Here is a 25,317-nt window from a genome sequence, read left to right on the forward strand (position 1 = left end):
CCCTGCAGAGCTGGTCTAAATGTCTGCCCGAAGGGAACTGTCTGAATAAATACTGGTACAACTAAACGAGAAGTTTACAGTTTACACAGCCATTAAACACACTCCACAGAGTTCTTTAACCGCTCGGGAAAATACTCAGAATGTAACTGATGCTACGTGGAAAAGCAGCAAGTCGCCAAACTGTATAGGTTCAATGCCGGGCAGGAAAAGAGTAAGTGACAGACATTCCAGACTCTAACATACAACCTTTTTTATGGACCTTACTTCTGTGTAGCTGAATTCACAATGTGGGCGCGCTACACACACACACGCACATACATGTGTATAAAATCATTTATGTTCTAAAAAGGAAATTTAACGACGGTTACTTTTCCTCCATCTGGGTGGTGGATAATTTTTACTACTTTCCACTTTTTATTGTTTTCCAAATCTCCTACAATGTACATGAATATCTTAATAAAGGGGAAAAAAATAACTCTGTTAAGTTGTTTGGCAATATGGGTAGGTGTGTCTGTGGACATGAGGGGCCCGCCCCGCCGGCCCCCACCCAGCCCAGAGCCCGCAACCGGCCCCAGCACGCAGGAGCGAGGATGCAGAGCCTCCCAACCCCGCCCTCTGGCTGCGGCCCCGCCCACTATCCCCACCCCAGACCCACCCGCCAGCCCCCCACAGCCACCAGAAGCAGAGAGGGGAAAAGCACAGGGAAACCACACCAGCCTTCCACGCATCACCCTTCCCAGGAAGGTTCCTCCTGGCAGCAATAGGGGAGGTGCGGGCAACTGTACGGGCTGTGCCGAACCCACAGGCCATCGCTGTCCCCCCACCTGCTCAGCGGCAGGGGCCAGGGCCTTGAGTATAGACTCAAGGAGAGAGGTTCTCTTAAAAGACAAAACAAACCAAACCAAAGGGGGGGGTGGGGTGCAGACACACATTCCCCACAAAGACAATGCTTTCACGCGCTGCGGAAGTAAGTGTGACCTGAGAGAACCGGCATGCAGGGAGACGAAGAACCAGCTGACGACTACGAAGAAGGGCTAAGGTCCGAAGTAACTGACCCCGGAGGACAGAAATGAGTCTGAAAACAAGCAACCCCGTGCAGGCCAAGAGCAACAGGACAGCCCCCAGGCACGAGACTTCTTGCTGCACAACCTCCTTCCCGAGATGTGCACCTGGGACCCTCCCTTTTCTTCCTGGGCCTTTCAATCATCTGTTCCCTGTCCTCTACAACCTCCAGGCACGAGAAACTGTCTGGTGAGGTCCCTTCCCGCGACGGCCAAGCTGTGCCACGGGAAAGGGGTTCCAGAGGAGCAACGCCGCCACACTCCCCATGTGGGCCCCAACCCCCTGCAGCCTTCACGGCACTGGCCCCCCGCCACCATGTGTCTGGACAGTCCCGGAACCTCAGCGAGAACCAGGCAGGCCTCACGCACAGCCTTGGCCTCAGAAACATGGATGTTATACTCCGGCCGTCAGGCCGAGCTCCATTGGCACCAGGAAGCGGCCGGCACCCATCCAAAGGGGATGCAAGAGCCCCACAAGAAGGACTCCCGCACGCAGATTTTAGGGCTGGGACCCCTGTAGTCTCGAGCCGGAAAGACCTGAACACACAGCAAGCTCACCCCTATCGCTCTGCGGCCGGAGAGAGCAAAGCAAGCGAATGCCAGCCTGGGCTCACCCCCGAGCGAGTCAGTGGGCGCCCAGGCCCCTCTCCCTTCCCAGGCTCCTCCTGCAGGAGGACACCTGACAGCCCTCCACGAGCCGCAACTCCTGCGGTAACTCTGACGCAGCTCGGCTCTAAGGGGACAAACAGCAGTGCCAACCAGCAGAGAAAAGGAGAACAAGAAACTCAACGGGGCCATTTCCCTGCGTGGACCGAAATGAGAATTCTCAAGTGAATGCCAGATGCAGCCCGGGGAGCAAAACCCGCCAGGCTCACACCCAGCACCCATCTCCTGAGGCAAGGAGTGGGACGGGAAAGGCCAGAGGGAGAAGAAGGCTGACCCTCCAGGCACGAGAAACTGTCTGGTGAGGTCCCTTCCCGCGACGGCCAAGCTGTGCCACGGGGAAGGGGTTCCAGAGGAGCAACGCCGCCACACTCCCCATGTGGGCTGCAGGGGACAGCAAGAGAGCCACAGGGAAATGTCCTGGTGGACGACATGGGACTGAGTGGAGGGAGAACATGCAGGGAGGGAGAGACAGATCTGGGAATCATCTATACAGGAAGGTTCCAGAAATGTCACAGTCTTACCACCAAAATCTACCTCAAGAGTCTGAAAAGTAGCAGATCTGGCCACGCACAGAGCCTGTGGTCTGTGTGACACGGCAGATGACGTGGAGAGCGGGACAGAGCTGTCAGCGGGACGGGAAGCCTCAGTGCCGGAGCAGAGCACAGAGACGAGATCCCGCCCGGCAGCAAGGGCTAGTGCAGCTGAGTGCAGCCCGGACAGGACGCAAGAAGGTCAGAGCAGGCATGGGGAGCGCTGGCAGAGCCCCTCCCGGCCTGCCAGCCTGGGGAGATGGGAGCAGCAGATGCTCAGACAAGCTCCAGCCCGTGCTGCAGACGGAAATGCACACTCCTGGAAGGGCAGATCTCTCACACACACATGCACACACACACATGCACACACGTCTCCCTCTACCCTCCTGCTGTACACAGGGCATCCAAGAGTGAGCAGGAGGACAGAGTCCCTGGGGGGCGGTGAGGCTCCATTACCGCCGGCTCCCACCTTGACCTAACAGAAGACTCTGGACGGCAGGAAGAAGCCCGGTCTCCCAGGATGTCAAGCCAAATGGGATTCTGGGGCCTGACCCCCACACCCAGACCCCCGGCAGTGTCACCGCTATAGCGCTGACCCTAGACCAGGAGCACTGCCAGGCCCGCTAGCTACCCCCCACCTCCGCCCCAACCCTGCCCGGGGCCCGTGACCACGAGCTGCCTCCATGCTGCGTGGCTGAAGCAGCAACGAGGGCAGGGAGCCGGCTCGGACCGGAGCCTGAGCGCTCACTCGGAGGCTGTAAGTCGGTTAGAGCAGAGTCAGCCCCATGCGTTAGTGAAACGAGTGTGTTAGTGGGTCCTGCACCGCACACCGGGATGGAGAGAGAAGCAGAAAGAGCACAGCAAACAAATTCAGTTACCCATGAACAACGTGGGAAATATGACCTTTTCTTGCCTAATAAAAAAAAAGGAAAAAACATTAAACAGTAATACAAGTCCTATTTTCACAGCCTGCCCTAAAATTGGTCTACGCCCCCCTACACACAGCCCCACCGAGACCTCACTGGCTTACAAAATCAGGGTAAGGGACACTTAAGAGGCTGAATGAAAATGACAGCGAAAATAGAGGGGGTCTGAGAGAAGTCCAGTGACCACACCACACGTGGGGCTCAGATGACGAGCACGAGGGGCTGTCGGTGGTTGGAGGACACAGAGCAACGCCAAGAAGGAGATTCAGAACCTGGCAAAAGCCAGCACAGACTAGAGGAAACCCTGTTTGCAGGAAGTCCTCAAACCACCAGAACATCCAGAGTGTTTTCAGGCCACACGTACGGACACCTAACAAGGGGCAGCATCTGGTGGGCAAGGTAAGGCCTCAAGGCATCACAGGACCTGGGGGTGCGCACCTCCCCCAAGGAGCACCCCACCCCAGGTCTCTAGGACAGCTGGGGAAAACACAGGGACCTGCAGACACACTCCTCGGGAGCAGGAGGTAGGGCAGGGAAGTTCCAACTGGAGGCTTTTGAAAATGGAGTTTTCTCTCATGCTACAACTCCAAGCTACACGCTTGGACACTTGGAAATGGTGTTTTGACTTCTACCTGCCAGACTCCATAACGGAGGTGGGGGCTGGGACGCTCCCCCGCTTCCTGTCGCGGCTGGTGCACGCCGTCATGACTATCTAGTCAGCAGGTCACCGGGGAGAAAGGCCAGAGTTCAAAGCCAGGCCAGAAGGAAGCCAGAATCAAAGCAAAGCGACAAGGATCCACAGACATGCAAAGCCACCAGCCAGCCTCGGACACGTGGCAACAGGACACGTGGCTCACGAAGGTCAATGCTGCAATGTGGACATATGATCCACTCCGCTGTGACCTGAACCCGTGAGAAGAGGCCAGCCCAGAAAAGTGTATTTAATCCTTAACCAACACAGTACAGTTGAAAACTTGTACTACTTCAAGCAAAACTAGATGTATCATCTGCAACTGTTTCTCTCAGGAAGCCCGTCTCTAGGCCCAGTTCAGGAAATAAAGCCTGCGCGTGCATCTAGCAAGTTCCTCAGGGGACAGGCACTCCGGGACAGAAGCCAAAGCTCCTGGTTCTGGGCGATTCTGTGCCCTCCACAGCCCCCTGAAACAGGGTCCATCTCTGGGCCTGCCGCGCCCAGGTGCCCCACGCTGGGGCCACGTGGAAGCCAGGAGTAGGGACCTGCCTGGAGAGCGGTCCCTCCCGGGAGAGTGGTCCCTCCCCGCCGTGACTGCTCTGAGGACTGCGAAAGAGGCATCAGCCCCCCCCCCCCCCCGTTTCTGGTTCCTGCCCATTCTCACGTTACAGGGCACCTGAGGCAAGAAACAGGGTTCCAGAAACAGACCTGTAACTGCCCCACTGGAGGTGAGTTAGACGTCACAAAAAGTACAAGCTGGACAAAATAATTAGGTACTGTTTTCAATGCTCATCTGCCCCTCAACTTTCCCTGTGTTATTCGGGAGAAATGGCAACTTGAAGGTGAAATATCTATTTATTCCACTTGCCATTACGATATAAACATGGGGACTCCTCAAGGTTTCCTGAAACTCCTAAACCTGAGGAAAATTGGTTTTATGTTGACTCCCCGAGGAAACCCAGCGGTCAGAATGAAGCTCTGACTTACTTATAGCCAGTTCAGAACGTGCTCCTTAATGAAGCATGTGCCCTTCAGGGTAGAAGTCCCTGAAGGGAGAGAGGGAAACCAGAACACCGTACTCCACAAGGGCGGACATAAGCTTTTCAGAGCGGCCTGTGTGCCGGGTCAAGTCTTCCAGAAATGTGCCACGGTTACAGAGGAAAGTAGAAAATATAAGCTCCTGTAAGAAACTGAAACCTCTCTAGACTCATTTCTGTCCTGCATGCAGAGAACAGGACCAGACGGGCTCTACCACTCGAAACAGGGACCGGGCAAGGGAGCTTGGTGCCTAGATGCTGTTCCAAGAACAGCCACCTCGTGGAACCTGGTTGGCAGAGCCAAACCACGGGGTCCTGACCGCTCGTTAGCTACAGGACAGCTTTCAATCAAGTATGACCACGCAGTGTCTTTTTTGGACTTGAGGGAGAACGCTGCACGGACAGGAAGATACTGGCCTGTAAGTCATGATGGGGGCTGGGTTGCAGAGTCGGATTCAAAGTCTAATCCCATAAATTTTTAAAAAGCATATAGCAGATGCGTAAAAATATGATTTTACCTGCCCGAGAGAGTACATGTAAGGATGTAGTAGTGTGAAAACAGAAAAGATCTACTCTTCACTTCTATGTAGCGGCACCAACTGAAATTCTTTTTGCATTAAGGACATACCAGTGCTTCAATCTTATGCCATTTTTTTTTTACACTCTCAACTCCCCAGAAAACATCTTCATATCATACAAAACTTGTGTCCCCTAAACTGTATCTGATCCAGTGGTTTCATATTTTTCCAAAATCTTCAGATAGCAGGTGTCTTGCAAAGTCTACACACACATGGTCATGGTGTTTTCTACCCTTACAAATACCGGCCAGGCAAGTCCACCAGCCTTCAAGCGCCTTGAGAACAAGAACTATTACCACATCGTCTTTAATTCCCAGAGCCTAGCACAGCTACCTTGCAAGAGTGTTTCCCAAGACAGAAGCATGAGAGTTCTCGGGGCAACCGACTCCACGGGGACCAGAAGATGACAACAGATTTATGTCCCCTAAGACCTCAATGATACCGCTTCAGGTAGGCTTATCAAACTGAGTTTACCTTTTCAAAGTAAAATAAGCTCACTTAATAAAGTGCGACTTTACTAACTCAAAAAAAAAAAAAAAAAAAAAAAAAAAAGAAAGAAAGAAAGAAAGAAAAAGAAAAATCATTTAAAATGTCCAAAATTGGGGCACCTGGGTGGCTCAGTGTGTTAAAGCCTCTGCCTTCAGCTCAGGTCATGATCCCAGGGTCCTGGGATTGAGCCCCACATCGGGCTCTCTGCTCAGCAGGGAACCTGCTTCCTCCTCTCTCTCTGCCTGCCTCTCTGCCTACTTGTGACCTCCATCTGTCAAATAAAATCTTAAAAGTAAATAAATAAAAAATAAAAAATAAATATAATGTCCAGGATTTACTTACCCTTTGTCAAAGAAAGACGTATGTCCTGATCGAGAGAACTTCGTGCCGTTACTATTCATGACCCCACAGTTAACATTCCCTGAAATATAGGATTTCCGCGATGCTTGGTCCTTTGCAAAATTCCTGCAAGCTGCTAATTTGGATTCTAAAGCCTACAGAAAGAAGGAGGAATGATTTGGTTGTCAAAACAGTAGCTGTACATAAAAATCTGCATTTCAAATCATTTCTATTTCAAGATTAAAATTACAGTCTCTCTGTTGATCGCAGTAGCCGTTCAAGCCACAATCCATCACCTCTCTGATTGGAAAGGGGGAATTTTATGCTGACGGCCAACTAACGACCTCAGAACAATGCACTTACTCCTCTCAGTATTACGGACGAACACGGATATAAGCCTGACCTTACAACTAAGCAAAATGTGGCACAAGTAAACAGATCCCAGGTCTCTTGACCCTTTCTGAGTTGGGGACTATTAGAAAGCCCCTAATATCCTTATTCACGACATTCATTCATTCAAATACTTGCTGAGCGTGATCACAGAGCAGGCCCAACCTGTGTCCAAGGCCTCAGTGGGACAGATGCACAAGGGCAAGTCCTGGGTCTGGCACTGGGGAAAAGAGTGAGAGTGGTCTAGAAATGAAAACTTAGAAGATGTCACACCAAGTAGCAGACAAAGTCAGGGCTGTGAATGGGGAATTCAAGGACAGAATTCTGAATAAAATCAACCCAGGAAGGGTGCGGCAGATGAAGACCCAATCAGATGACAGAGGAATGGGCAGAAAGGCAGGAGGCAGACGTGACACAGCATCGGAGAGGCAAAGGAAAGAAAGCATTAAAAAACAAAAAAAGCCAGTGTTGAATGTTCCAAGCAAAAGTAGGGCAGAACAGCGTCCACTGGGTTCGACGGTGCTGAGCTCATCGATGAGCGATTCTGGGGGAGGGAGCAGGAATCAGAGTCCGGACCAGGATGTCTGGGGAGGAGGCACATCGTCACCCATGCTAACAATAAACGGAGGCCTCTTTCAGAGAGCTTGGCTGTGAAGGGAAGAGAGAACGAGGGTGACAGCTAAAGACAGATGTAGGGTAAAAAAAAAAAAAAATTGCTGCTTTTTACTTTTGCTTTTTAAGATTAAAAAATTAGTTTGTAATACACAGATATTACATGTGACACGTGGCAATCCATGAAGATTACACAAAGATACTGAAACACGGTAAGAGGCTAAAAGCACAGGAGACACTGATGAGAGGGCGGGGAGGGAAGGGTTCCAAGGCACAGAGGGACAAAGTCAGCCATGGGCAGGAACATGGTCCTTGAAGCACCGCGGTAACGAGGAAGAATGGCTATAAACAGTTACTAACAGGAGAGTAGTAACAGAAGTCAAAGAGAATAGACAGGTGGAGATCAGATGGCCTTGATTTCTCAGTGCAAGAGGATGCAGGGCAGGGGCTGGAGCCTCCAGCTCGAGGCAGCAGACAGAGGAGGACAGAGAAGCAGGGAGTTTGGAAACTCCGAAGAACACGCGGGGCTGGCGGGGAACCACATGCCCGAGGTCCCAGCGGCCTCTCGGAAGGTGGACCATCAGCCAGACGGACCAACCGCACGGGGACTCCCAAGGTCACCTTTCTGCACCATTTCTGAACAAATTATGTAACGTCATAAGCAAAACAAACAAGGACCAGAGAAAGCTGCTACGGACATGAAGCCTGGGAACGGGCAGAAGTAATCCAGGCAGAGAACTGGGGCAGCACCCCTCGGGGCACCGGCAGAGAGGGTACCGGTAAGAAGCTACAGACACGAGACGTAGCTGAGAAAGGACAGGCTTCTTCTACCCCCAAGAAAAAGAAGGTAAGTAACAACGCCAGGAGAAGGAAAAAACATACAAGTCAGCTCTGATACAAAAATGAAAACACGTGGTATGGTTCTGAGTAAATGATTAAAAAAATCCCTGAAACATTTGTTGAGTGACAGAGATAAACGACCCAGGAGCCCAGGCTCTCTGTGATTCTGCAGCCTACAACCCACACACGCACAGAGTACCGTAGAAGCCGCTCAATGATTTTCAGTTACTTTTCAGAACCAACTAATGGAGGGTTCATGACAGGACAGAGAGAAAGACACATGCAGCAAGGAGCTGAGATACGGTCTAATAAACTCAGAAACAAGCTTTAAGCATGCCATTTAAAGTTTCAATATTACCAAAAGAACAAAGAGTTAAAAAGTGGGAGATGGGAGTTAAATTCTTCATCTTACTGCTTGAAGCTGGTAAGATACCAAAAAATAAGCATATTATTTTGATCTCTGGAGCCAAATACCACAACTCTTACAGCAAATGGGATTTTTAAAAATGGTTACGCTAGGAGGGAAAATTACTCTATGGACTTTGTGCAGGTTGCTTTCTATAGCAAATTTGAAACACAGATTCAGAATTAATGTGATGGTCAGAAAATAATTTTATAAGCCAGAAAAGGCCTCCCGTTTCTTCATTATGTGAAGTAAAATCCAATTTCTGCTTTTGTCAGAAAATGTATCTCACAAACAAGTAAGTGAAGGAGCGGTAGACAGCGGGCAGCTTCAGGGGAAAATTACTGAAGAGAGAGGTAAAAGTTGCCGAGGGAAACAGGAAAGGGAGCCCACGCACGAGACGCTAACTTCACGGTGGCATGAATCCCCAGTTATCTAACTGCTTCCTGCAATCCAGATTCAGGGAAGGCGAATGCCAATGGCCAAACTGACCCAGACAGCGGGTCTCCTCTGGGGCCAAAAAGAGCATGAGTCGTCAGTGACAGAGGAAGCCATCTGCGGGGTCACCAACGAGCAGGAAGAAATGAAAGCAAGAATAGCTTTCACTCATTCACCCAGAGTCCCACTGCTGATGGTGTCAAAGAGCAGGCATTCTACCAAGCAAAAACTGAATAAGCAGAAAAACAAGTGGAAGACTTCAAAAGCTCAACTGGAAGCCAAGGTCAGAGCCAAGGAGATAGCACAGAAGCTGAAGCGGCCAAGAGCGAGGAGACAGGCGTGACTAAGAGCACAAAGTCCTGTCCGAGGGCCAGTGCTAAAGTCCTCCGGGGACAGAGCTCAAGGGGAGGACACACGGAGGGCGACCTGCAGCAAGAACAGGACCCGAGAGTGGGATAAAACACACAGCAGGCCAGAGACCAGTTACCTTAGGAAAAGACGGAGGAGTCATGAGGCAGAAAGAGCCAAGGGGAAACCAAAGAAAGCCCCGGGGATCTCCAGAGTGAAGCGCACCGGGCCTCCCGCAGGCGCCCCAGCATGTTTATCTGCCGCCGTCTCCGCGGATCCCTGCACGCTCCTGCCTCTCTGAATCATCACAGCTTTCCCCACACACAGGAACCCTTTTTCTCCTTCTCTCGCCCCAAATTCAGAATTCAAAACCAGGGCAGTACCTCAGGCTAAAGGGCTGAATACTCACCCCGACTTTCCGCAAGAGGTCCCCCACTATGTTGAGTGCGGAGATCCGAGCAGAAGGAGTGAGCGGACTGGCACCAAAACCGTTTGCTATAGCTAGAGGGAAAGGAAAGGGGGAAGAGTACACTTGCAGGCATCTTTCCCTTTTGTGGTCGGGTGTCCCTGAGCAGGATACACTCAGGGACAGGTCAAGACGGTGTTCCAAACTGGGGACACGAGCTATAAAACGGAGACACCATAAACTGTCTCCTTCAACTGATGGCTATTGAGACGATCTCCAATTTTACATCACGAATAATGCTAAAAGGGCACATATCGTTAAAACATCTAGACAGGTATTTCCAGAGAAGAGATTCCTAAAAATGGATAGAACTGCTGGATCAGAGGATATGGGCCTTTCATCCACCTGAAGAGATCCTGCCAAAATGCTGGTAAGGTCATGCCAATGTCAGTGATCTGTACGGCATGCCCTCAGTAATATTAGATGTGATCTTTTTTTTCTTTGGTCAATCTGACAATCATTTCGTTTTCTGTTTCCTTAATAACTAGACATTTGAATCTCTTCTTCAGGAAGTCATGTTTATGATTTACGATTTGATACTGGGTTGTCTTTCCTTCAATCGATGGGCAAGGGCGCTGAACACCACAGATGGCCCCCCTTTCTCTCCTCGATCTTGAATTTCTCAGCGTGGTATTAACCTTTCATACTTTCTGTTCTACAGGCGGGGGAAGTTTTGGCTTCTTCTCCTCAATATATAAAATGTTGCTCCTATCTCCTCCTAATGCTTTCCTAGGTTTTTTTTTTTTACATTTAGATCCTTTTAATTCAACAAATACCTAATTCTTTTTTCACCCAAAAGGATAACCAATTGTACTAATACCATGTCATGAACACTCTTCTCAGCTGAAATGACACTTCACCTACGTGAATTCCCAATATACTTTAGTTCCATTAAACTATTAGTCTGTCTCACCGGAAATAGGCTGCTTTCATTGCTACAATGTTAAAACAGCCTGTGGTATCCTAAAGGAGAAAGCTTCTTGTTATTAAGCTAATCCAAACTCTCCTTGGCACATTTATTCTTCAGCGTAACTTTAAAACTTGCCAACTTAAAAAACCCTGTGTTGTCTTTTATTAGAAATTTAAATTGCTAAAAACAAATAAATAAAAATTTAAAAAATAAAATAAAAAAGAAATTTAAATTGATTGATTTGCGAACAATGGCTACTGCAAGAAGCTTCCCGTTCAGAATTGGGGTTATCCAAGGTGATAGTCTCATCTTTTTGAACGCCCCTCAGCAAAGGTTTTCAGTCACGCACATTTTTTCAATTTACTTTTGAGGTACTGTACACGATGGGTAAGGGCTCTTGAGCTAAACTTTAGGAGGCAAATCCATCCCTGCCAGTTATAGACTATGGGAGCCTTAGTAAGTGGTCCATACTTCAAAGAGGGCTGGTAACAACACTTATGAAGTCGTTGTGAAGTTTAAATTAGTTAATACACTCGTTAAATGCCTAGCACACCACCGTTAAGTACTCAAGCTCTCATGCAGCTGTTACTCTCTCATCCACTTTCCAGAGTCTCATCAGCTCGTAGTCGCTTTGCTGCTGAGGCTGTTCGCTGTCCTTGGCCTCCAGAGTATCATCACCCTGAAGGTAGCACCTTTGCCCAATTTACCAGGAGCCTCTCGGCATCCAGAATAACGTGCAGCATCCGACCAGCGCTCGACAGGATAGAAAGAAGCTGCCGTACTTTTCTCAGCAGGGACTTCCAGATCTCTTCTTCCCTTATTCTCCTCAAATTATGAAATCTGTGCTTTTATGGGGAGTTGTCTTAAATGCTTTTTGGCAACAGGCGCTGTTACCAGTAAAACACAGTTACAGGCAGACCACCGAGCTCAGCCCCTTGGTCTCGCACTGACTTCTCTCATATCCTGCTTCTCGTTAGCTCTGTGCCGCCTTCTCCATCACGCAGTTGCCGGGAGCCAATGCACAGCAGCTCTAAGGTTAGTGAAAGTCCTTGCCACCAGCTAAAACTGTGTCTGCCCGGACCAAGACTCCAGTCTTAGGGCTGACGTATCTTAATCCTGTGCCACAGTGAGCAAGCTCTGCGTCCTACTGACCTCACCCGGCTCAGCGCAACCAAGTCCCTGAATTAAACCTATAATGAGCTATTACAGGATGTACACGTCTCTGGGATTTAACATCGACTGAAGCTCCACACTATACTGATTCGTGCTTGACTAACGCATTTTCAGAACTTACCTGCAGAATTCTAATTAGCGCCTAAAAGCAAACCTTTGTTAAATCTCAAATGTTAGGAATTCTGAGATCCTCAAATGCCCAAGGAGCCATTCTGAACATGGACAGTGAGGGCTGCTGGTGACTGTCGTCCTCTATACCCGACCTGCTCTAGGTCCTCAGCAGCAAACAGCACGAGGACACACAGCAACACCCAGCACTATACAGCATTGCCACACTTCTCACCGAATGTCACCTTAGGACTAGGAGAAGGCAGGGTGAGTTATCTATTCAAGGGCTACAGAGCACCGGAAATGCAGCTAGTGCAACTGAGAAACTGAATTTCCAATTTTAACTCGATTACATTAATAAAAATGTAAACAGTCGCATGTGGCTAGTGGCTACAGGAAGGGCTGGCACAGACACGGAAGGTCACTATCTGCCTGGAGACAAAACCTTCACCTATCATTCTGCAAGATAAAACCCTTTATTTAAAAAAAAGGGGGGGTGTCTAGGTGGTTCAGTGGGTTAAAGCCTCTGCCTTCAACTCAGGTCATGGTCTCAGGGTCCCGGGATCAAGCCCCACATGGGGCTCTCTGCTCAGCAGGGAGCCTGCTTCCCCCACTCCCTCTCTGCCTGCTTGTGATCTCTCTGTCAAATAAACAAAATCTCTAAAAATAAATAAATAAATAAATAAATAAATAAATAAGAGGGGAAAAGAGAGCTTCATTTTGGGAAGAAAAAAGTATGAAAGGAGTGGGAGTGGCTGAAACATCTATAAGCTGGAAAAATGAAATAAATCTGAATTAAGTGCTTCCGGGTTCCTCTCTAGGATTCTATGCAGTGTCTGCTAAATGGCTTTTCTGCTTATCTAGATTTTTAAAAAACACCTTTGCTGACAGCAAGAGAACATTCTTTATGTACTAGTCATCAGTGACTCCAAACGTCACCTCTGAAAACGGCAGCCACGGGGGCGTGTAAGAGGACAGCCGAGTCTGCCTGGGCCAGTCTTACGAGCGTGAAGGGCAGCTCGACCTGTCTTGGTAGGCTGCGTGTGAAGGCATCTAGTCCCCGAGATCGGTTCGTTCTCATGGCAGGGAGAGTCAGGGTTAACAGCAGTCAGCCTCCAGGGTAAGACAGCAGAAAGGCCACTTTCCTTCTTCTTTTTCCACTTTCCGACATGAGTGTGGATGACTGCTAGCATCAAAAGATCAACTTTGCCTGAAAACCTTCAACTTTTTAACATTGCAACTGACTGAGCCACTCATGTTACACAGAGCCACTGTCGCCCTGCTCCCCGTGTGCTTGTGGCCCCGGAAACCAACCTCTCCTTCCACCTCATAGCGCGCGACTCTACCCTGAAACCTCACATGCGCCTCGCCCCACCTCCCCAGCAAACCCTCCCAGGCTGAACAACCTCCCGCAGATTCAGAAAAAAAAAAACATCACAAACCTTTTGGTGAAGGAAAACTGTTCTCTGTGCCCTTGCCAACAGGAGTGGCTGGCAAAGAAAGTGATGCCTGGACCGCAGAGTCCATCTTTTCACAATCAAGGGTCGGAGAACTGGGGGCCGACTTTCTGGTTACCTCCTGTTGTCTTTCCCGGACTGCCAGTTCTTGTCTTAAATCTGCAAAATGGGGCACAGATAACAAAACTCACCAGAGGAAGCAAATCCAACCAGCAATGTCACCTCTGAAATGCCATAAAGACGTCCTTCCTAAATTATGGTTATAATATATATAAATTAAGTGTTTCCTGTGTAATACTTTTTATTTGTTGGGGTATAAAAATGATAACTTTACTGCCTAAATGATGGTTGAGAGTGCTAAGATCACATACAAATGCTCTTACCTAGGAGAACAATTAACTATGCTCATATGTTAAAAAAAAAAAAAAAATGGGGGGCAGAGTCCAAAGAAGAACTCGCAGTGAGCCTGCACGACACAAAACTAAATACTCTTTCCACCGCATTTGTTTTTATTTTGAAATGATGTACACTTTGGGATTACAGCAAAATCAATGAAGTTCATTTTTGTAATTTTAAATTTAAATTTAAAATTTTTTAAATTTTGTAAATTTAAATTTTTTATTATCAAAATGCACTATTTCGGGCGCCTGGGTGGCTCAGTGGGTTAAGCCGCTGCCTTCGGCTCAGGTCATGATCTCAGGGTCCTGGGATCGAGTCCCGCATCGGGCTCTCTGCTCAGCAGGGAGCCTGCTTCCGTGTCTCTCTCTCTCTGCCTGCCTCTCCGACTACTTGTGATTTCTCTCTGTCAAATAAATAAATAAAATCTTTAAAAAAAAAAAAAAAATGCACTATTTCGTTTTAGAAAGGAAGTATTCAAAACAGTTGCAATTTTTTCTTGCTTTCAAATACTGAATTTTTAAGCTAAAATTAACATTTTTCTCTTCCAGTTACACAACTGATGTACAGAACACTCATGTTAAAAAAGGATACAAACTTGCCCCATTTCTGGGTATGTATCCAAATGTCTACCATGGATAAATAAAGAAAATGCGGTACATGCATGTAATGTGAACTTATTCAGCCTCAAACAGGAAGAACATTCTGGCCCCGGCTACCACACGAATGAGCCGTGGGGATACTACACTAAGTGAAAACGAGCCAGTCACAAGAGACCAGATACTGTGTGACTCTATGTCTGCGAGGTTCCCTGAGTTGTCAGATTCACAGACACAGAAAAGGGAAGGGTGTTTCCAGGGGCTGGAGGAGAAGGGGAGAGATAGACTGCTGCACACTATTATGCCTATGATGATTATATGCTTTCCTTTAAAATTCTTCCTGAGGCACTGGGTGGCTCAGATGATTAAGCATCTGCCTTCGTCTCAGGTCATGATCTCCAGGCCCTGGGATCGAGCCCCAGGTTGGGATCCCAGCTCTGCAGGGAGACTGTTTCTCCCTTTCCCTCAGCCTCTCCCTGTGCCTGTGCTCTCTCTACCTCTCTCTCTCTCTCTCTCAACTGAATAAACAAAATCTTTAATAAATGAATAAAATTCTTCTTCCCTCCCTCTTTTTTTCGTATGTGGTAAAATGCAGATTATAAAGAAGAAAATGGTTTCTACGATAAGTGCACAGACACAGTGTTACTATTATGTGCCTAACACAAAATTATTTACATATAAGCGAAAAGGAAAAAGCTAAACAAACCAGTCAAGACACACCCAATAGTAGCAGTTAATAAGGTTTTGGAAAACAGACCAGGGTCTCTGAATTCCAACTGAAAAGTTTTGTTTTTTTTTAAGTGTTTTTTGTTTGTTTGTTTGTTTTTTAATTTGGGGGCGGGGGAAGAGAACACGAGCAGAGGAAGGAGCAAAGGAGGAGAGGGAAAAGCAAACTCCGCAGTAAGCAGGGAGCCCAATGTGGGGCTCAATCCCAGCACCCCAAGATCATGACCTGAGCTGAAGGCAGACACTTACTGACTAAGCCACCCAGGCGCCCCCCCACAACCTAAAAGTTCTAAGACTCTGGACAAAACTCAAACTCTCCATGCCTCGGTTTTCTGACCTATAAAATGGGGGTAATACTACCTACCTCTTACAGTTGACGCTGTAGACATTAAGAGACTAAAAAGCACTTAGCCATAGTGCTTGATGAAAGTAGATAACGTACATAGCTTTAAAGGCGAATCCTGAAGCTAGCATAGCCCTTGGGCTTAGGGATAATAAGGTAAAGGATACAAGTTCAGTTGTCAATTATACCTCTTGCTTCATCCTTTAACCGTTGGACAGACACCAACAAGGATTCCTTTTCGTCAAGCTCGCTCTCTAAAAATGCATTGCGTTCGATGGCCTGATTTAGCCTTTGTTCAAAGTCTTCCAGTGAAACTATTGTTGCCCTAAAATAAAATAAAATAAAATAAAATAAACTGAAGTCCACGAATTAAATAAATAGCATGCAAATAGCTAATACAAAAGGAAACTGTCAGTTTCTCTCATGGCATTTCCTGACCTAGAAAGCCTGGCCCGGTTGAACGAGAACGGATCTCAGTCCCTTCCAGACTCTGGCAGCATTTAGTATTTCTGCCACTACTCTGGGCCATTTAATATATTCTCTTAAATTCCCACCAAAATTCGTCACAGTTCCTTAAAAGGCAGACATTTATTACACACTGTATCTCCCCACTGGATTTTAAACACAGAACAATTGAAGTTTACATGTTTTCAGGAAGAAAACTTTTCAACAATTTTAGAGAACATTAAGAATTAACTAAGAATCTGTTTAAAACATGAAGTCCCAGGTCCCTACCAACTTGTCCTTCTGCATCCCTCAGCTTACTCACAACAGACAGTGCCGGGCACCTACTACGCACCCCACCCCACTATGTGCTGCTTGCTACAGAAACATCATTCCCTGACCTCCAGCTCTAACTCAAGGCTCTGGCCAACTTTACCAAACACTTTCAACTGTCGAAATGTCTCTCAATTCCACCTGCTCTCCTCCAACCTCCTGCCCTGGCTTAGCTCCTCAACCACCCCCACCCCCAACCCTGGACTGCTCCTAAATGGTCCTCCTCCCTCCAATGCCTCAGCATGACTCTGGAAACTCAGAATCTGATGCTACTCCCTGGCTTAACAAATTCTTCAAAGAGCCCTTCCTTGCCTCCAGAATGAAGAGAGCACACAAGGCTCTCCCAACCCTGGCCCAACCACCCTCCGGCCTCATCCTGGTCAGCCACACCGTCTCCATGCACTGCAAAATGAAATACATGCAGCTCCCGAGCCTTCCTGCCTCTCGGCCTTCACATCCCTCTCTCTACCCGCCTGGCCTCCTTCCTCCTTGCCGACTTGGGGGCAGCTGCAACACCAGCGGCAAACATGCCTGGCGCCGTCCTCCACACCCCGCAGCCACCTGCATGCGCTCCCTGCTGGAGCAGTTGTCATGAGAAACATCCCCACCTGTCACACCCAAGGCAGCCTCCCCTCTAGCACCAGGCCAGGCACTGAAGAGTCACCCACATATCAATAACCGTACAGTGAAAGGAACTCAGTTTGGATGGTTAAGAAACTACGAATTCCAACCCCAGGGGAGCCGCTCCGGCCACGCCACATGACCGTGAGGGAAGCAGCACCCACAAAAAACCCATGTGCTGGTGTGAAAGGCCAAGAGAAGGGAGAGGAGTAGGGATGGACAGACAGATGGGCAAGGAAGAAACTACAGACTTCAGGTAGCAGACGCAGGGCTGACGACAAGCGTGGGAAGACTGAGAACACGGAGGGAAAGACAGAGGAACGGAGGACACAGGCTTCAGAGGAAAACCAACAGGAACGACGGGGTTGGGGGGGACAGTGGGAGAAAGCCCTCAAAGGATCCGATCTGGGGACATGAGGATTTGCGGTGAGTGCTGACGTGATGGGGCATGAAACCGCGAAGGGCGATGTTGTGGAACCAAGACCCAGGGGACAGGCCAAGCACAGAGACCCAGACCTGCCTCGCAGCCGCCAGCCGGACGCCCGGCCCCACTCACCGCTTGGCACGCTCCAGGTCGTCGTTGGCCTGTTCCAGCTCTCGCACGTACTTGTGCAGCTGCTCCTTTATGGCCCGGGTCTGACTCAGGTCATCCTCCAGCACCGACACCTGCTTGTAGCTCTGCGCGTACTGGTGCTCTAGCTTCTCCTGGACGTGCGGGCACAGGAAGGTGAGGGTGTCACTAACACAGCTCTCCTTAGCAAAGAAGTAACCCAAGACACGGACGTGGGGGAGACCCAAGCAACTCACCCCCCATCTGAGCTGATGGGAGAAGTAGCACTCTCCTCCTTAAAACATTTAAAACTAAAAAAAAAAAAAAAAAAAAAAAAATCCAAAAACCCACATTCAAAGTATCTTAACACATAAATCTCGAGAGTCAACAACTCTCCTGTCAGAAAGAAATCGAATAACAATGTCTGAAAAGACGTACAACCATGAGACTGCTGCCCTCAGAACCCCTCAAGCTAACTACGGCTCCGAGCTCCGTACCTTCCCCCAGACCGCGCTCCCCCCGGGCACAGAGACAGCTCAAGCGCTGGGCAAAGGCTGGTGCTGAACAGCAGCAAACGGGGCTGATTTTTTTCCCTCGTGGAAATCCCTTTTCTAAAAGGAATTTTTTTTAACCCCAACTGAACTTCAAAACTAGAGAGACTATGAACAATAATGAAACAAACGTGTAATTCATACAAATACAATTTTAAAGCGACCTGGAATGAGGCCATCTGTCATGTTGGGCCACTTCTGAAAACGATGGGAATTACGATACTACAGCAGCAATGTAGCGAACAAACGAACAGCTACAGAGCTTCTAAGTGAACGCCTCAATGCCAAGCCACCTGTCTTTGGTCCCCGGAAAGGAAAAGTTTATTTCAAAACTTGACTTTGAGCCTTCGCTACTTTCCTGCCACCGGCCGCTTGGAGGCTCCACCGAAAAAAGAGCTCTATTTCCCGGGTTGCCGCAAGCAGCCCGCGGGACCCCAGCTACCCACTGCGGTTACCTTCAATGCTTCGACTTCGTACTTCAGTCTTTGGTTGTCAGCTTGCAGGTCTCTGTTCCTCTGCTCGGCCTGTACTAACTGTGCCTCCAGCTCTGCTTCCAGCTCCCTGCTCCCCTCCTGGAATTCCACTAGCTCATCCCGAGCCTCCTGGAAGCTGATCAGAGACCACATGGGAATGAGGAGTCAGAGCAGGAAGCAGAGTCAGCCCAAAGATGATCACCGCCAGTTCAAGAATGCGACCTGGGCGCTGGCACCACCGTAAACTACACTACACAGTAAGGACAACCTGTTCTGCAGTTCTGACTCTGTATTCGGGGGTTCAGTGAAAGTGAGTTAAAAGGCCCAAAAGAGGGCCCCTGGGGACCTCAGTTGGTTAAGTGTCTGCTTTCAACTCAGGTCACGGTCCTGGAACCAAGCCCCACACTGGGCTCCCTGCTCTGCCAGGTGGTCTGCTGGTCCCGTTCCTTCTGCCCAGCTCCTGCTCATTCTCTTGGGTTCTCTCTCAAATAAATAAAAGTTTTTTAGAAAATTTAAAAAAATTTTTAAATGTTTTAAAGGCCCAGAGGACTTACATTTTATATACTCACAACTAGATACTTCCTATTTAAGGTATAAATAAAGCAGCACATACACTACACCACAAAGTAGTTTAATATTTAGGTAATGTTTTCCAATACAGTTGTTCTCCTTTGTAATTCTTTTTTTTTTTTTAAGATTTTTCTCTATTTGAGAGAGAAAGAGAAAGAGAAAGAGTGCCCACAGTGGGGAGGGGAGGAGCAGAGAGAGGAAGGGAGAGAGTCCCAGGCAGACTCCCCGCTGAGCACGGAGCCCAACGCGGGGTTCACTCCCATGACTGGATCAGGACCAGAGCAGAAACCAAGAGTGGGACACTTAACTGACTGAGCCACCCAGGAGCCCCTCTATGATTTAATTTTATCCATTTGAAAGTGTTATTCTGAGAAGGGGTCCACAGGTTCCCCAGCCTATTAAGGTACCTATGGCATAAAAAAGATTAAGAACTCCTGCCGCAGTCAGAGCCTTCTAGATCCATGGGCACAATACAGGAACAGCCTTCAACAATAACAATGAACCAGTGGTAAAAAGTTTGATAACAAGCTCTGTAAACAAAAGCAGGAAAACTTGTGTGTATGTTAGAGGATGTTTTAAAAAGAAATCTAAAAACAAATGTTGGTGCTCAAAGGTCATTATGTAAAGCTTTCCCAACTAATTAAAATAAGTGAGACTTTGGGGCGCCTGGGTGGCTCAGTGGGTTAAGCCGCTGCCTTCGGCTCGGGTCATGATCCCAGGGTCCTAGGATCGAGTCCTGCATCGGGATCTCTGCTCAGCAGGGAGCCTGCTTCCTCCTCTCTCTCTGCCTGCCTCCCTGCCTAGTTGTGATCTCTCTGTCAAATAAATAAATAAAATCTTTGAAAAAGAAAAAAAAATAAGTGAGACTTTATAAAATATTCCATACCCCTGAAACTCTTCTCGCCCCCTTCCCAGCTCTGCTGGCTCCTGACACTGACAATGCTTGCCTAGAGAGAATAAGACTCTGCCGTGCATGCCCCACCCAGCCCAGTGGCATCTCCAAAGACCACACAAGGCGGCGGAATCAGGGCAGACACAGCAGGCCCAGAATGGCCAAACGCAGTAAGCACAAAAGGAGGTTAACAACCAAAAGAAATCACAAACGTGAAGTTTTCTAATTGTTTTAATAATTTGAGTAATAGGGGCGCCTGGCTGGCTCAGTGGGTTAAAGCCTCTGCCTTCGGTTCAGGTTATGATCTCAGGGTCCTGGGATAGAGTCCTGCATCAGGCTCTCCTCTCGGCAGGGGGTCTGCTTCCTCCTCTCTCTCTCTCTGTACCTGCCTCACTGCCTACTTGTGATCTCCATCTGCCAGATAAATAAATAAAATATTTCTTAAAATAATAACAATAATTTGAGTAATAAAGATTTATGGCATTTTCATACTATTTAAATACAGCAATGCTATGACTATTTCCAGAATCCCAAAACTAAATCTGAAACTCTAAATTCAGCTTTATGCTTAAATAAGTAAATAAATAAATGAAATCCATTGGCTAGAAATGGCATATTCTAAATGCCCTCCCCTATTTTCAGGATGCTTTCCAATATTACCTTTGTTTATACTTCAAGGAAAGTTCCTTCCAGTAAGCAGTTTCCTCCTTTAAACTTGAAAAATCTGGTATATCTTCACCATCCATGATCAAGAAAGCCTGTGAAATATTAAAGACAACCTTTGACATTAAACAGAGAACAGGGGCACCTGGCTCTCGGGCGGCAGAGGCAGCAGCTCTTGACCTCCGGGGCATGTCAAGCCCTGCACTGCACAGAGAGCTTACAATCAACCAGTCAATAAATGACGGCTGTTAAAAATGAAATCCTACAAAGTAAGAAAAAATTTCCAAAGAGAGAACACAGGAATCTAAAAGTCTAAAATCTGGGACATTAAATCAGCATTCTGGAGGGAAGTAAACACAACAGGTTCTGAGAGCGAATAACGACTCTAAGTCAGACACATAAATCACATTACTGCCCCAACCTCAGGGCCCACCAGGCCCACAGACGACATCAGGACAGGAGATCCGCAGTGTGGTCGGGTGGAAAGGAACATGGGACACTCTGGGTAAAGGCACCAGCTCCCAGTGAACTGGCCCCACAGGACCATCCCATACCCCGGGCCCCAGCAGCCGGTCTTTCAGGAATCAGATGACAGAAACAAGGTCACTGTCCGAGGTGACGCTCCCCCTGCACGTCCCTCCCTGCCACACAACCACTTCAGGAGACCTAGCAGAGCCTGCGCCTGGTGATGCACTAGCAAGTCAGGGACCACATTCTCAGTAATTCACTATTATTACAGTTCTAAAAACTTAATTATCTGAAGTCCAAAGCTTCCTCCATGAGCTCACTCATCCCCAACTTTAACGCTCTCTCATCTTGGTTGCTCTCCCAAAGCATGGGGGGTGGGGGGGTGGTGTGGAGTATCTGTGACGTCACATTTGGACTGACCGCCTAAAAACCCCAACTGGCTGGCCAGAAAATGAACTGCCACGGACACTGGGCTCACTCTACATTCATACCTGGAGCAAAATGCCTGCCCTCCCTCCTACAACCACCTTCCCACACATCCCACTTTGTATTCCAGCAACACTGATCAAAACGGTCTGAACATGACATTCTGTTTCAGGTCTGGCTGTTTCCTCCGCCTGGAAGGGCTCTCCCTTCCTAGTGCATTTGGAAAGCTCCTATGTGTCCTTGAAAACCTAGCTGTCATCTTTTCCAGAAAGCCTTTCTTACCCTCAGACAGCACTGAAATCTGCCACGCTCTTGTTTACAGCATACCCCACACTTGCTTTCCTGGCGAGACTTAGCACATGGTAAAGCACTTGCTGAAACCTGTGTCCCCGTCAGGCTGTGTATCATTCTTATTTCGACCAAGGGCCGGGTCTGCACAATAGATGTTCAGTGACATCAGCTAAACGAAACCAAAATTAAATCCACCTAATGCACACTCGGCAGCAAGAACTAACGAGCGGCTTTATTTTTTTTTTTTTTAAAGATTTTATTTATTTTATTTGACAGAGATCACAAGTAGGCAGAGAGGCAGGCAGAGAGAGAGAGAGAGGAGGAAGCAGGCTCCCCGCTGAGCAGAGAGCCCGATGCGGGACTCGATCCCAGGACCCTGAGATCATGACCTGAGCCGAAGGCAGCGGCTTAACCCACTGAGCCACCCAGGCGCCCTAACGAGCGGCTTTAAAAGTAAATTAAGAGAAACCCAGAGTTCACATAGCACAAGCTACTCATACAGGCTGAGCAAGAAGTCACAGACCAGAAACTCTCGCTTCAGGGTGAGTGTGCCAAGAGGTACGAGAGTGAGGTCTCGCTGAGTGATATAAACGCGTAACTCAACACACTTAGCTGGAGGCTGACCGGCGTGTTCTGTTGCAGCCACATCTTTCCGGACCACACCACCTTCTCTGACTTTCGGCATCTTGGCCGATCTTCCAATTACTCGAAATTACCAAGCCGTCTGAGTTCTCTGAAAAGAGATGGATTCTTGGGGTGCCCGGGTGGCTCAGTGGGTTAAGCCTTACTCTTTGGCTCAGGTCATGATCTCAGGGTCCTGGGATCAAGCCCCGCATCGGGCTCTCTGCTCAGCGGGGAGCCTGCTTCCCCCTCTCTCTCTGCCTGCCTCTCTGCCTACTTGTCATTTCTGTCTGTCAAATAAATGAAATCTTAAAAAATAAATAAATAAAAGGTTTTTAAAAAAAAAAGGAAGAAAGAAAAGAGAGAGATGGGTTCTTGACCACGCTTTGTGCACCTCATGGCACCAGGCAGAACACCTGGCACAGAGAAGTACGAGTACTTCCGAGCATTTACTGATCTACTGCTACGTGTCAGGTGAGGTACTGGAGGAGTACCTGGCACCCCAGGCGGGCCTCCTCCAGCGCCGTCAGCCCTCCACTGGCACACCCCTGGCTGGACCACTCCACTCTTGGGACATGAGCTCAGGACCCACAGCGCATGAAAATGGAAACCTCATGGAGGGGGAGGCCTGCCCGGACTGGACTCTCGGGTTCCGATCCTGCCATTCAATTCCTTAAGCCGTCCGCTTGACCCCTCAAGGTCTCCGTTTTCTCCTCTCATGAGAGTCTGGAGCAGATGACAAGTCTCTTCAAGTCTGCACAGTGACTACTAAATATTACGGATCATTTTTACAATCCTACCCCTTCATCAGAGATCCCCATTCGCACTCCATGTCCCCGGCTGTAGGAGTGATCTCATTTATAGCCACAGTTTGTAGTAAGGGGTTAGTGAAGAACAGAAGTATTTGTACTTCAAAAGAATATCCAAAACCCTGAAGGTATCACCCCGTGGTTTCAACAACTCTTGAGGACTCCTACCTCCCATTTCGTGGAAGGAAGGGGCAGACTGCATATTAACAATCCAGATCAAGACACAATCAGTGCACGAAGCGGCACCTCAAGGTGAGGGAACAATCAGTGTGTCCCTTGAATGCTCTCTGTAAGGTCTTTCCCAAAATTGAAATCTATCTGAAATCTATGAATCCAGCCCTGAAGAACCTCATGGGTACAGGTCCTCCACTCATCCTTCCAACACTGGCAACCACATATCAAACACTGGCAACCATGTATCGATGAGCAGTTCATCGATGATACTCAGATGCTGATACACACTCCAATAAATTATGGCTTTGTAAAATGTTACGAAGATCATAGGCACGCAAGAAGCAAAGTTCGGTGCTACTTACTTTCCCTCAAATAAGAAATCTATATTTTTTTAATGAAAGGGAAATCTCTCCAGCTGGTTCCTTGAGGGCAGAACCAGTGATTTATTACATGGAACATGGGAGAAATTCAACAAATGTTTGAAATGACTTATACCCTTCCTCTCCTTAGTCCCTCTCTACTTTCTAAAGTACTGCTTTCCTTTATGAAAACCTAAATTCCTATTTCGGGAATAGTGGAAGCAAAAAAACACTTGTGAGCACTTTATTTCTGCCTCACGGGGCACCACCACATACTCCATCAGGCCTGTAAGACCCACCATTGCCTGCTAGACATGGCCAGTCTGACGCACACCAGGCCACATCCACAGCCTCGTACAAGCTCCAAACAGGCTCTGCTCCAAAGAACGGGGCTAGAGGGGACTCGCTGGGCAGAGCCTGGGAGCCACAGCCACACACTTGCTATCTAAAATAATCACTGTCCAGCCCTTCGGTCTCTAATAGAAATGGACAACCAAGAAGCACCAGACAAATGAGAAGACCCAGGAACACAAGAAAATCCTAGGAGCTACTGAACTGAGCGGAAACAGGTAATCCAGACAATGAGAGAATTTTTTTCTCCTGCAAGAACTCAGGAGGATGACCTCCCACACACTTCCTGAGATAGTTACAGAAGGCAGAGAAAACCACGCCCAGGCAGCACCGGGTGCAAGGAACAGCGGCTCCGACTCAGGACCGGGAGGAAGAGAAGGCCCCAGATGAAGCCCGGCCCCCGCTCAGCTACATGGGTGGCTCCGGGGGAAACGAGGAGTCCCGTGTCACGGGCAGCCTGGGAAGCGGGATCCATGTGAGCTTGTGATGAAAGCACAAGGGGGACACCTGGCTGGCTCAGTCAGGAGGCTGTGTGATTGTCGATCTCAGGGTGTTGAGTTCAAGCCCCTGTTAGGGATAGAGATTACTTAAAAATGAAATCTTAATTTGCTGATTATATATTACTTTGTAGCTTACAGTCACCTGGCAGCCATCTTGGTCCCACAGGGATGTCGCTGTCATGCTTTGCACCTTGTCTAGGTGACATGTATGCCTTTCTGGAATTGGGTGACTGGTGCCTCTTCGGTATTTCAACATTTTCTTCACAGGTAGGGTACTTTTGAAGTTTTCAGGACTCTTCCTGTTAGTAGGCAGCAACTGCTTGTGGGGGGTCGTGTGGTCCATGGCCCAGAGTCCTTACGGAAGTTCGTAATGACTATCAGATGCCGTCCTTGCACCTAATATTTATTTGAATGGATTTAACATGGAGCCAATCCTTCTACAAACAAACTATCTGTAGCAGGACTGCCTCCAGCTTATCATTCACATGCCCAATGTGAAACTTTTCTGGGTGAGGCCACTCTAAGTTGTGTTCCCCACGGAATCTATCTGTTTACACTTCTGGGTGTCCTATAAAGTATCCATTTATTCCTGATTTTTGTTGCTTAAATGGGGCCACATTCTTAACACAATCATCAACATTGCCATCGGCATTCCCTGATGACTTGGGTTATAAACAGAGTTTCCTGCGAAGCTT

The 25,317-nt window shown here is 48.3% G+C and overlaps 1 protein-coding gene across 4 annotated transcripts in view; it reads right to left on the reverse strand.

Annotated features, from left to right (window-relative positions):
* The window catches only part of NDEL1 (nudE neurodevelopment protein 1 like 1), a 51,175-nt gene that overhangs the window by 7,187 nt on the left and 18,671 nt on the right, over positions 1–25,317 (reverse strand). For 3 of the 4 annotated variants that reach the window (XM_059380387.1, XM_059380386.1, XM_059380385.1), the window contains exons 2-8: positions 20,621–20,718; positions 18,481–18,634; positions 17,481–17,629; positions 15,715–15,851; positions 13,448–13,621; positions 9,758–9,849; positions 6,321–6,472 (exon numbers count right to left, since the gene is read on the reverse strand). In XM_059380387.1, coding sequence (XP_059236370.1) covers positions 6,321–6,472; positions 9,758–9,849; positions 13,448–13,621; positions 15,715–15,851; positions 17,481–17,629; positions 18,481–18,634; positions 20,621–20,706 — 944 coding nt within the window. In that variant the 5' untranslated portion in view covers positions 20,707–20,718. Of the gene's footprint in view, positions 1–3,135; positions 3,171–6,320; positions 6,473–9,757; positions 9,850–13,447; positions 13,622–15,714; positions 15,852–17,480; positions 17,630–18,480; positions 18,635–20,620; positions 20,719–25,317 lie in introns of all 4 variants that reach the window. The other variant, XM_059380388.1, reaches the window with a different exon arrangement.

Source organism: Mustela nigripes, chromosome 16, assembly GCF_022355385.1.
Source record: "Mustela nigripes isolate SB6536 chromosome 16, MUSNIG.SB6536, whole genome shotgun sequence".
NCBI lineage: Eukaryota > Metazoa > Chordata > Mammalia > Carnivora > Mustelidae > Mustela > Mustela nigripes.